This window comes from Mytilus galloprovincialis, chromosome 3 (assembly GCF_965363235.1).
Source record: "Mytilus galloprovincialis chromosome 3, xbMytGall1.hap1.1, whole genome shotgun sequence".
Classification (NCBI taxonomy): Eukaryota; Metazoa; Mollusca; class Bivalvia; order Mytilida; family Mytilidae; genus Mytilus; species Mytilus galloprovincialis.
Window position 1 is genome coordinate 26,693,601 of NC_134840.1, and position 17,236 is coordinate 26,710,836.

A 17,236-nucleotide genomic window follows, 5' to 3' on the forward strand; every position below is an offset into this window, starting at 1 on the left:
TCATCTTATTGTTTTGTGACCAATGGTTTTCACGTCAAATGTCAAAGATTTCCTGTTAGTGAGGACAATATACAGTAGTACTGTACGTTATGCAAGGGCCTATCCGAAACAGTTTAGGATGAATACTGGTAACCGTATGCATAAAAATCAAAGAGATTGAAAAAAACAATGGAGGTCTTAGTACTAACATTAATAATTGCACCGTCATATTTAATTGAAAACATGTTAATAATTGCTACAACTGGTCTCCTATAACTTTTGATTATTTTGCATTTTGTTTAACTTGTAAAATGTCCATAATTTAGATTTGTAATTACCTGAAGGTGTCCACAAATGTTTGTCTTAATGTTATAATTGGCATATACACTGATTCTTTGCTTCATCAGTAATGAACGCTTCCAAAGGTCAATTTGTAAAGGTTTTCAGCAAGCTGCCAAAGTTTTGATTTGATAAATTATTTTGGGAATTTCAGCAAACAAAAATCTACCATTTGGCAATTAATCAATATGGATATACTTAACAAATTCGGATTTAAACATATAAATAATCCATCTACAACCAACTGACCCCCAGAAAGCATCTAAATCAAAAAGCTCTCCCCTAATCAGTCATCAAAATAGCAACGAATTTTTTTTTATATTTTAATATCAGCAACCCATGTAATTAATCGAATATCAACGTCAAAGGAATGATTTGTAATTTTGCTACACACATTTTGTCGTTGTCTAAGGGATTTACAAATATTCTAATTTTCCCCTTCCGACTACAATTTTAAAAACATTGGAAAATATTATATGCAACCATTACCATGTGTTTAAAATTTTGTTACGTTCGTCTTTGTTACAACATTGTTATATGACATATAAATCAAAATACAAAAAACACAATTAGTAAAATTGCAGACCAGTAGATTTAACAGGTATACAAATATGAAAGATAGCAAAACATGTCGTTAGTGGTTTGAAACGACAACACGTCATATTGGTCAACGTAAAACGGATGTCGTATCGATTTCATTCGTTCTTACTAATAACGCTCTTGTAGCAGTTTTTGTGTATGTAGCACAATCATCCGAATAATGTAGCACTACAAGAGCGCAACGTATAAAATGAGATATGCCAACGTCATACGATGGAGCAAAGTACGTTTTGGAAATGTTGAGAAACGGATTTTTCGACGAAATACGACGTTTTCCAAGGATTCCGTAATAAAATGAGGAAGTATCGTATTTTTGAAATCGTCATTTAAGTGGAAAGAAATAAGGAAGTTTCGAGTAACTGGTGTTTTGCCAACTCACAAATTAATGTTATAATGATATTCAATGATCCTCAGCTAGCTATAGTGACTAACATATCGATATAAACAACCCGGATTTTAAAGTACAGTTATATGGATTAAAACACGCAGATCAGTTATGTCTTGATATGATTAACTATCTTCTTTCTTTTTGGTATGTGTTAAAATGGACAAAATCGTTATATATTATATACGAGTCTAAATTGAAAACTAAGTTCAAACCTATGATTGGGTTGGATAAAAACCGCAATTTGTATACGTGTGCATGTAAAACAAACTTCGTTGTAGAAGGGTCTAACAACAGCATAAACAACAATTTCCAAAAGACCAAAAAAGTGAAAAGGTATATTTAAACAAAACGCATTTGACTAACAGGTCGAACAACTGATGTTCTTTAACCCTTCTGACTGCCATTGGCGATTGCCAAATGAAATTGATCAAAAGATGTAACAAAATGGATCTTAATATAAATTTAATACTAAACAGAAAAAGCTTTCTAACTTGTGGCCACGATGTTATGCCACAAACATGCGGTGTCAATATTTTTTTAGTACACCAGATCCGGATTTCGACAATAAATGTCTCTTCAGTGATGTTAGGGATCGAAATGGTATTTGGAAGGCCATATAAAGAGTACCCTCAATTTTAGAAAAAAAGTACTCTCATTTTTAAATAGACTCTGAATTTTAAAAGTCAATATAGGATGAACGGATCATATAAACCGGAGGGAAAATATGATACAAGCTTATATATATATTTAAAAATGTCAGAACTTGGCAAACGCTGTTATCAATATGTCTTACGTTGCGTTGTTTGAGACCGAGACTATCATAATTTTTGTCCCGCGCCGGGCAAAATGGATGCTTTACTTTTAAAAGATGACCTAGACAAATAAGCAAGATCTCTCAGAATCAAGGAACACTTTTCTTACGACACAACAAAAATATACACAGATGAGTGATCTCGACCTAGATGAAAAACATGAAGATTACGATATTCCAAGATTCAGAAAAAAAAGTTCATGGATTCATAAACCTAGCAAATGTGCTACCTTGGAACTGATGCGTCTTTTGTAGACGAAACGGGCGCCTGGCGTACATACTAAATTTAGTCCTTGTATCTATGATGAGTTTATTTACAACCACTGGGTCGATGCCTCTGCTGGTGGAGATTTATTTCCCCGAGGGTATCACAAGCCCAGTAGTCAGCACTTTTTGTGCTGACATGTATTGTCATTGATATGGTTATAATTATAAATTTACTGTTTACAAATTTTTAATTTTTTTTTAAATACTACTTAGTAAGACTTTTCTACCTCAGGCATAGATAACCTTAGCTGTATTTTGCAAACTTTTAGGAATTTTGGTTCTCAATGCTCTTCCACTTCGTAATTTATTTGGCCTTTTAACTTTTTCGGAATTGAGCGTCACTGATGAGTATATTGTAGACGAAACGCGCGTCTGGCGTATATACTAAATTTAGTCCTGGTATTTATGATATTTATTCCCAAACATTTAACAATTTATCGTCTGAGGAAAATGTTGCGGTGTGGTTGCTGAAAAGAAGGGACACCATAATTAAACAAGCAGATAATACTGGCGCTGTTATGGACAAATGAGATAACATTCAAGAAGCAGTATATCAACTATCTGATCAGAGATGTTATACGAAACTAAGACTCGGACTCCATCCTTCAATTCAACAAAGAGGGCATCACAAACTTGAAAATCACATATGAAAAGGCTCATATTAATGAAGACACATTATCGGGCGTTTCTATTTTCTGCCCAAAATACACAAAGTTAAAAATCTATATAGACCAATTGTTTCTGGCAACGACCACCCTACAGAAAAAATATCAGAATTTATGGACTTTCATTTCAGACCACATGTAGAAAATTTACCGACATATAAACAAGACAAAACACACTTACTTTAAAAGAAAATGTAATCATTTATCCCTCTCCCACCTGAGACGATAGATGTCAAGCTCGATGTTACCTCTCTCCTATTCTAACACTCACCATGACCATGATTTTGAAGCCTGTAGGGAAGTCTTGAACTCCCGCAACACCTCATATCCATCACCTAAATGTCTAGTCCAGTTTCTAATTTGGTATTGAATTGTAAGAACTAGAAAAGAGTTGTCATCCTAAGCAAAAGACATTGATAAAGGTTTCTCCCGAGCTATAAACAACATCAGGCAGATATTTAAAAGATCTTTAATTGAGGCAATTTGTGTTATAACAAATACAAATGCAGACAGAAGATGATCTCTTGACAATAACTGGACAGAATTTCTTTTTAAAAGATTAATCCTTTTCTATAAATGTAAGCCTTCTTACCTTTTATAGCTATTATAGAGATCTTTCAAAATTTGATTAACAAGACAGCGGTTTCATGTGGAGCAGAATCAGCTCACCTTACTAGAGTACATGAGATTACTCCAGGTTTTAAGTGTGATCACGTTGATCATTCGTAAAACGTCTATGTTGTGCTTTGTTCACTTATTGTCCTTCGTTTTTTTTTTGTTTTTTTTTACATTTTTGAATGTCCATTGGGTATCGTTTTCTCTTTGTCAAACAATGTTGTCAACACACAGTAATAAATAAAGAAACAAACTATCTAATCATTCTTTTATTCTATCAAAATAAACTATATATATATATATATGTGTAACTAATCATAACTAATTAACCTATTGATAATAGATTTCTATATAAATTATGCAGAAATGAAAATGAATTAAATATAAATGATTCAATAGCAAACATGAAAGACTTCTTTTACTTTAAGTACAATGATCATTATATTGTTTACAATATCATTATATGTATTAATTTCAATAAGAAGTAACCTTGGGCTAAGACCTATTTGTTTATAAGGAAAAACCAATGCCAAAATTATATGAACTTTCTTAATATTCTTTATCTTGCTAATACATGCTTTTTTATAAACTTAATTATCTATAATATCAAATAAATTCAGTTATTTTCCTTTCTTTTCATAGTCTATAGTTCCCCATTAAAAATTATTCAGTATGTACTTTTAATTCTTTTAAGTGTTATAACAAAAAAATATATAAAAAAACATTGTAAAGTCATTAAAAATGTTCGCAAAGATATGTTTGTGTTCCTTAAATGAAAATAAAAATGGAATGTTTAAATTTACATTGAACAATTTAATTTGGTTCATGATTGGGTAATTGCAAATAAGAAATCAAAACTAAAAACCTTACAGTAAAATTCAGTCACTTACACAATAGCATTCCTTAAACTTATCTTCTATCATATAAATTATTATACACTATCACATCTAATAAGAAAACTTAACAATTAAAACAAGGTTAACAATATGGAAAGACTAAATATACAGCTTGTCACACGTATGCCTCTGTGTTGATATCAATATCAAAGGCCTTTCAGTGTAATTGTAAGACAGTCATATTTCATTTAAAAAAAAACATTGAAGTTTACTAGTACATGTATATGATATGTTATTGTACTTCAGATTGTGAATTTCAACAGCTGATTTGACAATTTGTTTTATCTGCATATGCACCTGGTACAGTTTACCAGGCACACTTAAATGTATACTAAATTTGAATAATTAACATAAATTGTGACCCATCAGTTTCTGTGAACAAAATAAACTTTTTGGAAGATCATAATAGTGATCATAAAATACTTAATTTGAAGTCAAGAATTTCTCTATTTCGCCACTTTTTTTCCGCAAAAAGTAGCAATGATATCAATAAATTATAGCTATGTCATACCAATTTTAAGATCTCCTAGAACAAACTTTAAAACTCAAATATGGTACAGGTTTCTATGAAAAGTTTTTTTAATGTTTATTGTCATAGAAATTTTGAGAATAAACAAACTGTTTGCAAGATCACAATTGTGATTATCAGTTACTTCATTTGAATTATATAATACATCTGAAATCAGTGAGTAATAATGATAACAGTATAGAGAATGTAAACTGAAAAACTTCCTCCAATAATAACAATAAGCCCCAACCAGCCATCCTTGTATTGCCTAAGGATCTCCAGATAAAGTTTAATTTGACTTTGTAAAGAATAACATGTGTTTCAATTGAATTATTACTTTTCTTCTTTTTTCATGTTGTTTTTATTCTTTATTTTCATCCAACAAAGTGATATGACCACAAATGACTAAGCTTTAATTATTTAAAAAGACTACAATCATCCATTCAAAGCCAACGGAAGTATAAAATAACATCGTGTGACAAAATTGATAAAATTATTAAAAATGTTTTTGGTCATCCAATTAAATGATTGCTGTCAACAATAACAAATGATTTGTATATAAAATAAATGATACAAAAAACAGGTGACAAAAACACAATGTTAAAAGCTAAAAAATGAAAAATATAATTATAAGAACACAATTTCTTACTGTTAGTTTTGCGTAACATCTCTCTCTGTTAAATAAAGCTAGTAAAATACCTTTCACTATTCTTTTCACCCTTATCATAGTTGAAGTGTGTAGTTTTGACATTACCACACTATAAAGCTTGAGGAATTTGTTTCCATAATAAGGCTACACAGATCATTCTGTATTTTAAATATTAATATGCTCAGGTTTCTTTTTCTATTATGTTGATTAGATTTCTTTTAATACTAGGTTCCCCCGCCTCTTTTAGAGTGGCAGTTAAGAAGACAGCTAGTCCAGTTGTTTAACATTTATTTGTGTCATTGTATAAGAAATAAAAGGGCACTAACTCCTTAAATTAGATGAAATTATCAAGATTTAACTTAACCTCCATTTTGTCATCAGAAACAACAAACCATTTTGAAATAATTAGTCAATGGTTCAATAAATTAAAGCACATTACATATTATGTGAACCATTCCTCATAAATGAAGAATGTAAAAAATACCAAGATCAACCTTGACCTCTTTTGACATGAGAAACAACACACAAAAATTTGAAAAGGAATTGACTGAAATATTTGCACAAACAAAGTTTGGTAGGCCAACCTACCAGCAAGTCCACCTTTCGACAGTATTACCTCAAATCAATTACAAGATTTTACATATAAAATCCAGTTAGAAATATCATGTTATATATGTATTATCCATAAGTTAATAGACCTTTTTGGCCTATGCAGATTGGTACTAATTTCAAATTAACATACTTCTGATAGACCCTGTATTAAGTATTGCTTTAAGGAGATACATTTGAACTATACTACTACCCGTATTATAGGAAAGGATTTCTATATTTTTGGTAAACAGTTTTTGTATTGAAAATGAAAGAGATGTAGATTGCTTAAGGTTTGGTCTCATCATAAAAACAATGCTGCAGTATTTCTCACCGGAGACAACAATGTCTGAATACATAAATACTTTAACATCATTTATATAATGTTTTAACATGCCAAATTAAAGAATGAAAACACTCTGTAATAAAATCCAAAAATATATTAAAATTGTATACATGTTTTCATTAAAAATAGCATACCCCTACTGTATACATTGTACTATAAAAAAAAACACATTTGAATTCACATCACAATATTAGCTATTTTCCACCAATAAATCTTAATGAATTGGGTATCAGAGTTTAAGAATGGAATTTTCATTCCTGTTTCAATATTAATATCTATATCAATACAATTTTTAGGTAATACCAAAAAAAGTTTAATAAAAAAGCTAAAAACATTTACTAAAAAATCTAACTACGAATACTGAATAAAACTGTAAAAAAACCTAACAAACTCATTCTACTACTAAATAATAAAACATTTCATTTTAAAACAGAAAGCAAAATTGCTATTTAAAAAAAAAATTGCTGATATAAAAAGATTTTGATTTAAATTAGAACTATTAATGCTGAAATAGATTATTTTAGGTAACAAACATTAAAAAAAAATCAAAAAAATCATTAAAATTATCTGATTCATTTGTTAACAAGATGCTTCCTAGATGAAAACAAAACAAAAAGGTTCATAAATTATTGCACAGAATCAACAAGAGTAGCCCCACCAGCTGTACAATCCTAAATCAATACAAAGTTTTATGTTGGAAAACTCTTTACAAAATAGGAAAGTTTCATCAAAATATACACCACTTACTGTTCTTCTTTGTGGTTTAACAAGTATTAAAACATAAGCATGTAGAGGTAGCAAGTCGCAATTGTTAAGATAAAGTCATTCAAACAAAAGCATTCTTCTAAAAGAATATAACAGTTACACAGACATAAAATTTCTTTCTGCAAGATGGTCCATGCTGCAGCCATTATAACTTATTTATTTATTTTAAATTTTCAAATTCAAACTTAAAAAGTTTCTATATTTTTATGAGCAAAAATAAGTATAAAAACTAACAACTATGAAAGACATAACACATGTATGACTTCAATCACTGTTACAATCATGAATATCATGATTAGTGGTTATCAGCCAACGGCAGTTACATAGAAAACAAGGCAGCAATAAGTACATAAATAAATATTCCTATATAAAAATATGACTTTATCTCTTTCAATATTTCTTATAAATTTATATGTCAACAAAAGAAACATTACTGCGATGTTGATCTACTGATCTTTTTCATTGGAATATCCTCCATAGCACCTTGTCTGATTAAAACATGGCTGCTGTTTTTTCTTCCAGATGGCATACCTGTACCTGGTGTTGGTTCATCTGAATCATTAGTTACAGAAGGTACATTTTCTGGCTCATTACTCTTATTTGGTACACAAAGTGGGTCTCCGAATTCATCAGGTGATATGACAGTTATACCCTTTGTACTACTGGTTCCTTCAGCATATACTGGAAGACTGGAACCTTTCTGTAATAATGGTCTGTTTTCTATCTCATCCTCTTCAAACACTGTATCCATTACATTAGATATTTGGGAAGTAATGTTGTGTCTATCATCTGTGGGTGATATGTCTACAGTGGCTGACCTGGCCTTTGGCTTACCTAACCTGGTATGATTTCCTCTCCTAAAACAAATGTCTGAGTCTTCCTCCGACCACGATAATGCCCTCTCTGGCATGGTTCTGATAGATTTCATTCTCTGTAGTCTCATGTTACTACATCTTTTATTTTGTAAATGCTGCATCATAGAGAACTTGGTATGTTTAGCCATATTTCTGTCAAACATGCCTTGGGGTATCTGAAAATATATCAGGACAAATCATTTAGACAGCAATAAAGCAAAATTTAACATTAAGATTTCATAAATTTATTGATGGGCATCATGGAATTATTGGACAAAAAACAATCATGTAAAATTTATGAAATTATTGATTATATATATTACTAGCACAAATTACAGAAGTTTATCATTCCACAGTACAACTGATCACATTTCTCATAAAGATAAATTAAAGCATACCACAAATTTCTCTATTATTGAGTGAATTGTTAGACCCCGTTCACACTAGGACATTTTTATCGATTTAAACTAGACCGGTTCACTTTAGATCGATTTAAGGGCCAATGTGAACGCTGTGAATCGATCTTCAATCGGTCTAAACTAAAACACCAAAAGAGGTAGTTTAGTTTGAATCGATCTCAAGTAAACCGATTTTACGTTAAATGTGAACGCAGAGATCGGTTTAAACTAGTACGATTGAATCGAAAATAACTTATGTGCATGTATAGCGGCAAAATTATCCCAGAGGTTCGTTGTTTAACCCATATTTCTCTGTTAACAGGCCTTAAAAATAACTGAAAACATGTTAGCTGGGAACAGCATTTAACACATTTGTATGATACTTTTGATAGATTGTCACAATCAAATTTGACTGTTAATCTTGGTAAAAGTGAATTTTGTCAGGCAACTGTTGATTATTTAGGGCATACAGTTGGCCAAGGTCAATAGCCATAGCATTGATTTGCGAAATCTGTGTCTTTTTTCTTAGATATTGATTTTTTTCTCTTTTCAGGAACCGCAGTATTTCATCGTGTTGTAAATTTGTTGCTACAGTTATTTTTTTCAAATTTAAAGAATACTGCAATAACACCGGTATCAACATTTTAACTTGTGATTCAAGATAAACAATAACTTTTACTTTCTTTCAAGTATGTGTATCTGTGTATTACACATGAATTTGATAAATCAGTTCTATCACAATGTTTACAGTTTTACGGGTGAAAAGGTCAGATCGATTGCGTTTTTAATTGTAATGTGAATGCAGTGGTTCAGATTAGACCGATAGAGATCGCTATGATTAAGGATAATGTGAACGCTAACTGGTTTTATTTAGATCGATTCAAATTAGATCGATTAACAAAAATGCTAGTGTGAACGGGGTCTTAGACTATGAAGCATGAAGAGCATTATCTTTGTTTGAATATTATGTAACAACACAAAAAGCAAGATAAAAGTATATTTGAAATAGTCATCATTTCAAAAGAATAAGCTCAATTACCATGATATTGCAATACGCTGATATTTAGTATTATCTCCTTTGAAAGAAGACACATGATGTACAAGGCAAAAACAAGAGACCTGTTGTAAGTTGAGCTAATTAACTTCATAGAGGAGAGTACCTGTAGCTAGTCACATTTGTGATATTTAAAATGATATAAGCAAGAGCTTTTCTGTAATTGCAAGATAAAAACTTTGATAAAATGTAAGCATTTTTTTAATCAATCATTAATTTGGCTTATTAAGATTAAAAGCATCTCATCAAACCATTTAAGGCTTGATTGAAATATTCAATCATATTTACAAAATGTGGTTGGAAAATAGTTTTTCCTTTTTCTGAAATAAAAAAAATAATATAACTAAACGTGTATAATTTGAAATAACTTTTTATTTCATATAGGAATGGGACAGTTGTCTATTTTTTTTTTTTCAGTAACATAAAATATTTGTTTCTAAGATTGTAGCAAAATTTAAGAAGAAAATGTTATATTTTGTAGAAAAAATAATTATGGAAGTATATTGTAGCACGAAATAAAGAAATAGCCACTAGATTAACAATAAAAGGAGCTACATTCTTCATGAGATAGATATTCATTATTCATCTGCAAAAAGTAAGATTTTAAATAGACTTAAACACATACAATCATGCAAATATAGCAATAAAGGGGAGAACGATCTTACCGCTGAACAAAATCTCTGGCCTACTTCAATTTTTGGCTTGAAATTAAGAAGTTCATAAATCAGATATATCATTAAAGTTTTACTTTTCATTCAGTATATAAAATTATTTACTAAATGGAGCCCCAAATTTTCATAATATAATTGTTTTTTTAAACTTTTTCAGTGATCTTTCCTATATTGGTATACTGGTTTTTTAAATACACCTTATAAATGTGACATTTCAGAGGGATAGCATATCATAAATTCACCTTTTTCTACAAAGCTAATACTTCTAATAGTGCACTGAAATAGCATAATGCCTTTCCAAAGTTCGGAATCTGAAACTCAGCTTGGACTTTAAAGTTAAAAAAATACATTATATAAAATGCAACAGAAGTTTATTCAACTGTACAATATAAAATCATGTTTGGCCTCAGTGGCATTGGTCTAAGTAACTACAGTATCATAAGCTAGTCAACACTGAGATTATTGTTGTGAGTTCATATCCTGCACATGGCAGGTGAACTTGTCTCTAATCTTAATTGAATAGGACTGTCAGTTTTCCTATTAAAGGTTGATGACTCTCTCCTGACACTGGCTTTCTTCATCATTTAAACTGACCCCATGAAATAGCACAAAGTTGCTGAAACCTGCATTAAACACTTATCAACCAATGAAAATTCTGTTTTTCAGTAATAAATGATTTTCTTTGTTCATGAAGCTATATTCATTAAAAATGATTCAATTATGATATATAATATTTACCATTCTACTATGAGTAGCATGTGATTCCAGTAGCTTTCTTAAATCTGATGGAGTTGGTGAATCATTGGATTTCATTCTAAGTATTACACCTAAAATTAAATAGCGTAACCAATTGAAATAGGACACCTAAAGTATAACAAATGTTACACCTGAAAGAATATTGATATATGTGGCCTTTTTTAATATAAGGTCTGATAACTGATAAATAAGGCCTGCTAAAATAACTGACAGTAAATAATTATTATAGGTGGCCAACATAAATAACTATCAGTGAATAACTGATATATACGTGGCCAACAAAAATAACTGTCAGTGAACTAATTCATATATGTGGCCTACAAAATAACTGCCAGTGAATTACTAAAATATGTGGCCAACACAAATAACCTTCATTGAATAATTGAAATGTGTGGCCTGCTAAAAAAAATTTCAGTGAATTATAAGTGATATGTTTGGCATTCTACAATAATTGTCAATGAATTATTGATATGTTAGCTATAAGCTTTCTTCTATAACTGTCAGTGAATATTAAAATGCTATCGTTGGCATTCTATAATAACTGTCAGTGAATCATAATTGATATCTTTGTCATTCTACACTGTCAGTGAATCATTGATAACCTTGGCATTGTACTGTAAGTTATTATTTGATTGACATATTTACCTGTTTCCTCCTCTTCCTCTTGAGGCTCCTCGGCATCTGTTCCACTGGCTAACTTCAGTAACATGGCAGAACTATCTATCTTACGCCTGATGGGGAAAATTATAAATCAGTAACATGGCAGAACTATCTATCTTACGCCTGATGGGAAAAATTATAAATCAGAAACATGGCAGAACTATCTATCTTACGTCTGATGAGAAAAATTATAAATCAGTAACATGGCAGAATTATCTATCTTACGCCTGATGGGGAAAATTATAAATCAGTAACATGGCAGAATTATCTATCTTACGCCTGATGGGAAAAATTATAAATCAGTAACATGGCAGAACTATCTATCTTACGCCTGATGGGAAAAATTATAAATCAGTAACATGGCAGAATTATCTATCTTACGCCTGATGGGAAAAATTATAAATCAGTAACATGGCAGAACTATCTATCTTACGTCTGATGAGAAAAATTATAAATCAGTAACATAGCAAAACTATCTATCTTACGCCTGGTGGGGGAAATTATAAATCAGTAACATGGCAGAACTATCTATCTTAAGCCTGATGAGAAAAATTATAAATCAGTAACATAGCAAAACTATCTATCTTACGCCTGGTGGGGGAAATTATAAATCAGTAACATGGCAGAACTATCTATCTTAAGCCTGATGTCAAAAGTTACAAATACATTTACATTTAACTTTTGGATTAACAAGTAGACTTTGAAATTTGAGAATAATCCAAAACCCGTCTTTAGTGTTTTGGTAAACTTCTTTGACAAACACTCTTTTTATTGGACTGACATTAAGATTTTCACCCTAACGATTATGTTGTACGAAGTGGTTCAATACTAGTTTATATGTTTAGTTTGTTCTTATATTTGAAAATTATGACAGAATATACACAATCAAATTATGCAGACTCAACTTAATTAAACACAAATAAAAGAATAGAGTTCCAATGTCCCCCAGTTTGCACTTATTTGATATTTCTAAGGGACATAACTCTTTTTAAAAAAATCGATCCTCCATCATTCTAAAACTTATATTGCTGATATTAACCTATAGTTTAATTAAAATAAAAATCTGTCAAGAATTGTACTGGTGGGAGACCTAACAAGACCAGACAGAGGGACACCAGGTATTTCCATTTGCAACAATGCATTACATGGGGGACAACAAAAATAAATATCATTTATGTATCATGATGTATTATTTGATGGCAATGGTTCTTTGTAGATTTTTTCAGAATTGTTAAAGGAATTATTTAAGGAATGACTGTAATATTTTTTCTGTCTATGAAGAAATAACATAAAAAATGTGGTGCACACTGAATAACGCGCATAGCGGGTTATTTAACAGTGTGCACCACATTTTTTATGTTATTTCGAATAGACAGAAAAAATATTACAGTCATTTCTTATAATTTAATTCTAAATTCCATTTTAAACCGTAGAAAACCTTGAAACAACGTTGATGACGTCACGGTCACATGACTAAACTATGTCTATGGTCTGATAACAAAATAACGTCAGCCAATCAGAAGACGCGCTACATCAAAAATTAAATTATTTTCCTTTAAAGTCATAATAAACGAGTGACAGGTGAAAAAAAACGCTATTCCAATTCTTGAACCAATGCATACAAACATCATAAACTTAGTCTTCTGTGCATAATTTTGTTATTTTTTTGGCATAGATTTGTATAATCGTCATTTTTTTTTTAATCGGTCAGTGTTGTTGTGAAAATATGGCAGATAATTAAAGTTTGTGTTTTGAACCTGAAGTTTAACGATGTCAACAGTAAACAAAAAAGCATGGAAATTGAGCACATGTTTAACATGTACAATCAGATAATAGTTTATTTTAAGGACATCCATGCATATTGTGATCACCAGATTTTTATGAGATGGGTCACACGGAGGTCACTTTGCATACAGAAAATATGTCGAGGAATTGCTTCCTGCAAGGAAGGAATTTAAATAAAGTAAACTTCTTCTTAATATCAACAAATTAAAGAATTTTCTTCAGAAAAAAGTATATGTACACAAGTTTTATAATGAAAACTATCCATTGAGTTATAAAAAAAATATGCATTATCTTTTTTAATTTGAGGTTGCTTATGACTTTAAATATCATCTTTTTTCTATTTTCCAAAACAATACCATATAAAAAAGAAGATGTGGTATGATTGCCAATGAGACAACTGTCCACAAAAGACCAAAATGACACAGATATTAACAACTATAGGTTACTGTACGGCCTTCAACAATGAGCAAAGCCCATACTGCATAGTCAGTTATAAAAGGCCCCGATAAGACAATGTAAAACAATTCAAACGAGAAAACTAACGGCTTTATTTATGTAAAAAAAAAAAAAAAAAAAAAAAAAAATTGAAAAAAAAAAATCAAATATGTAGCACATAAACAAACGACAACCACTGAATTACAGGCTCCTGACTTGGGACAGGCACATACATAAATAATGTGGCAGGGTTAAACATGTTAGCGGGATCCCAACGCTCCCCCTAACCTGGGACAGTGGTATAAAATGTTGGTTTAAAATCAGTGTACAAAAATTATAAGTATATACCATCAAGAGGAAGGGACATGTAAAAGTTTAACTTTGAAATTGATGGAAAGATTTTTCAGTTGTTTTCTAAAAATACAACTTACATATCCTCTGATTTATCTGGCATATTTGTGGCACCACATAAATGAAGATTTCTGTAATGCTCTCTGAAATAATAAATAAACATGTCAGTTTAAACCCTTTAAATTAATAAAAATATAACAATGTGAATTCTTTTTTGGTGGACATAATTTTTTTTTAGCATTTAAGATCAAGGTAAGATGAAACCTCTCAAATGTCCAAGTACACCTTAAAATCAATGTATACCCAATATGTACCTTAAAATTACAGGCCTAGGTAGAAACAAAAATGTGTCTATAGAACATGGAAATCCTACTCGTACTTTCATTTTCTATGTTCTGTGGACCATGAAATTGGGGTAAAAACTGTAATTTGGCATTAAAATAAGAAAGATCATATCATACAGAACATATGTTTTAAGTTTCAAGTTGATTCGAATTCTACTTCATCAAAAACTATCTTGAACAAAAACATTAACCTGAAGCGGGACAGACGGAACGAACAGATGCACAGACAGAAAAACATAATGCCCCTCAGTGAACTGTGGGGCATAAAAAAATCAAGAAAAACAGATGCTTGGGAAAATATTCAATTTGCATGATGTCTGAACTTATGGTTTGACATGTATCACTTGTATATATTTTTATCATAAAGCAGTTTTATTTCTTCTTTTTCAATTAAGTATTCTTTTTTTGGTTTGATTTAAATGTGCAGGACTCTTCCTTTGATTGACACAATAGGGAAAGGTAAGCGTAATGACCAGCTTTATATTAAGATTACATTGGCAGAGGAGACCTTAATCCATGTTGGTTTATTCTTAAATGATTTTTATCACAATTAATGTCATACTGTTAGAAATTGTTGAAAATATTGTAATGGCTTCTCTCCTTACTTACTTCATTACCAATTTCTCATAATACTGTAATAACTCTGATTGATCAAAACCCTCAGGATCGTTCAGTAAATACTTCCGTAGGTATAAATCTTGAAATCTTTTCATTTTTTCCTGAAAAATTAAATATAAATTTGTAAGCAATGCTTTCAAATGTCCACTCTCTGCTTTTTCTTAGTTCAATTGTTGATTTCTCCAAACCCTAACATCCCTTCAGATTAATCATCTAATATTCACCAATCATCCATTTATATTTTTCTGATTTCAGCCATATATATATATTTATCTTACCGCCTATAGATTAATGGGAATATGATTGGTTAAAGGACTACACATGGTGAATATATATATTTGGTATAGGGTGCCCTAACAAATACATGGTTAGTTACCATATAGGGTTAGCAACCATTTGGGGTTAGTAAGGAGTTACTTCCCTTTCAAACAACTAGAGACTCTAAAGAGCCTGTGTCGCTCACCTTGGTCTATGTGGCTATTAAACAAAGGAAGCAGATGGATTCATGACAATTGTATTTTGGTGATGGTGATGTGTTTGTACATCTTACTTTACTGAACATCCTTGCTGCTTACAATTATCTCTATCTATAATGAACTTGGCCCAGTAGTTTCAGTGGAAAATGTTAGTAAAAATTAACAAATTTTATAAAAATTGTTGAAAATTGACTATAAAGGACAATAACTCCTTAGGGGGTCAATTGACCATTTCGGTCATGTTGACTTATTTGTAGATCTTACTTTGCTGAACATTATTGCTGTTTACAGTTTATCTCTATCTATAATAACATTCAAGATAATAACCAAAAACAGCAAAATTTCCTTAAAATTACCAATTCAGGGGCAGCAACCCAACAACAGGTTGTCCGATTTGTCTGAAAATTTCAGGGCAGATAGATCTTGACCTGATAATTAATTTTATTCATGTCAAATTGCTCTAAATGCTTTGGTTTTTGAGTTATAAGCCAAAAACTGCATTTTACCCCTATGTTCTATTTTTAGCCATGGCAGCCATCTTAGTTGGTTGGCGGGGTCACGCCACAAATTTTTTTAACAATATACCCCAATGATGATTGTGGTCAAGTTTGGTTTAATTTGGTCCAGTAGTTTCACAGGAGAAGATTTTTGTAAAAGATTACAAAAAATTACGAAAAATTGGTCAAAATTGACTATAAAGGGCAATAACTCCTTAAGGGGTCAACTGACCATTTTAGTCATATTAACTTATTTGTAGATCTTACTTTGCTGAACATTATTGCTGATTACATTTTATCTCTTTCTATAATAATATTCAAGATAATAACCAAAATCTGCAAAATTTCCTTCAAATTACTGATTTCAGGGCAGCAACCCAACAACCCGTTGTCCGATTCATTTGAAAGTTTCAGGGCAGATAGATTTTCACTTGATGAACGATTTTACTCCTTGTCAGATTTGCTCTAAATGCATTGGTTTCAGAGATATAAGTCAAAATCTACATTTCACCCCTATTTCTATTTTTAGCCATGGCAGCCATCTTGGTTGGTTGGCGGGGTCACGCCACATATTTTTTAAACTTGATACCCCAAAGATGATTGTGGCCAAGTTTGGATTAATTTGGCCCAGTAGTTTCAGAGGAGAAGATTTTTGTAATAGATTACTAAGATTTACGAAAAACGGTTAAAAATTGACAATAAAGGGCAATAACTCCTAAAGGGGTCAACTGACCATTTCGGTCCTGTTGACTTATTTGTAAATCTTACTTTTTTTAACATTATTGCTGTTTACAGTTAATCTCTATCTGTAATAATATTCAGAATAATAACCAAAAACAGCAAAATTTCCTTAAAATTACCAATTCAGGGGCAGCAACCCAACAACCGGTTGTCCGATTCATCTGAAAATTTCAGGGCAGA

At 30.9% G+C, this 17,236-nt stretch overlaps 1 protein-coding gene across 3 annotated transcripts in view; it reads right to left on the reverse strand.

The window, feature by feature from the left end:
• Positions 1-3,922: 3,922 nt before the first annotated feature.
• Positions 3,923-17,236, reverse strand: part of LOC143067568 (sodium/hydrogen exchanger 2-like) — a 74,688-nt gene continuing 61,374 nt past the window's right edge. Inside the window, exons 20-25 of one of the 3 annotated variants that reach the window (XM_076240910.1) lie at positions 15,334-15,443; positions 14,461-14,523; positions 11,795-11,880; positions 11,132-11,220; positions 10,388-10,423; positions 3,923-8,446 (exon numbers count right to left, since the gene is read on the reverse strand). In XM_076240910.1, coding sequence (XP_076097025.1) covers positions 7,847-8,446; positions 10,388-10,423; positions 11,132-11,220; positions 11,795-11,880; positions 14,461-14,523; positions 15,334-15,443 — 984 coding nt within the window. In that variant the 3' untranslated portion in view covers positions 3,923-7,846. Of the gene's footprint in view, positions 8,447-8,467; positions 10,043-10,387; positions 10,424-11,131; positions 11,221-11,794; positions 11,881-14,460; positions 14,524-15,333; positions 15,444-17,236 lie in introns of those variants that run through there. The other 2 variants (XM_076240911.1, XM_076240912.1) reach the window with 2 other exon arrangements.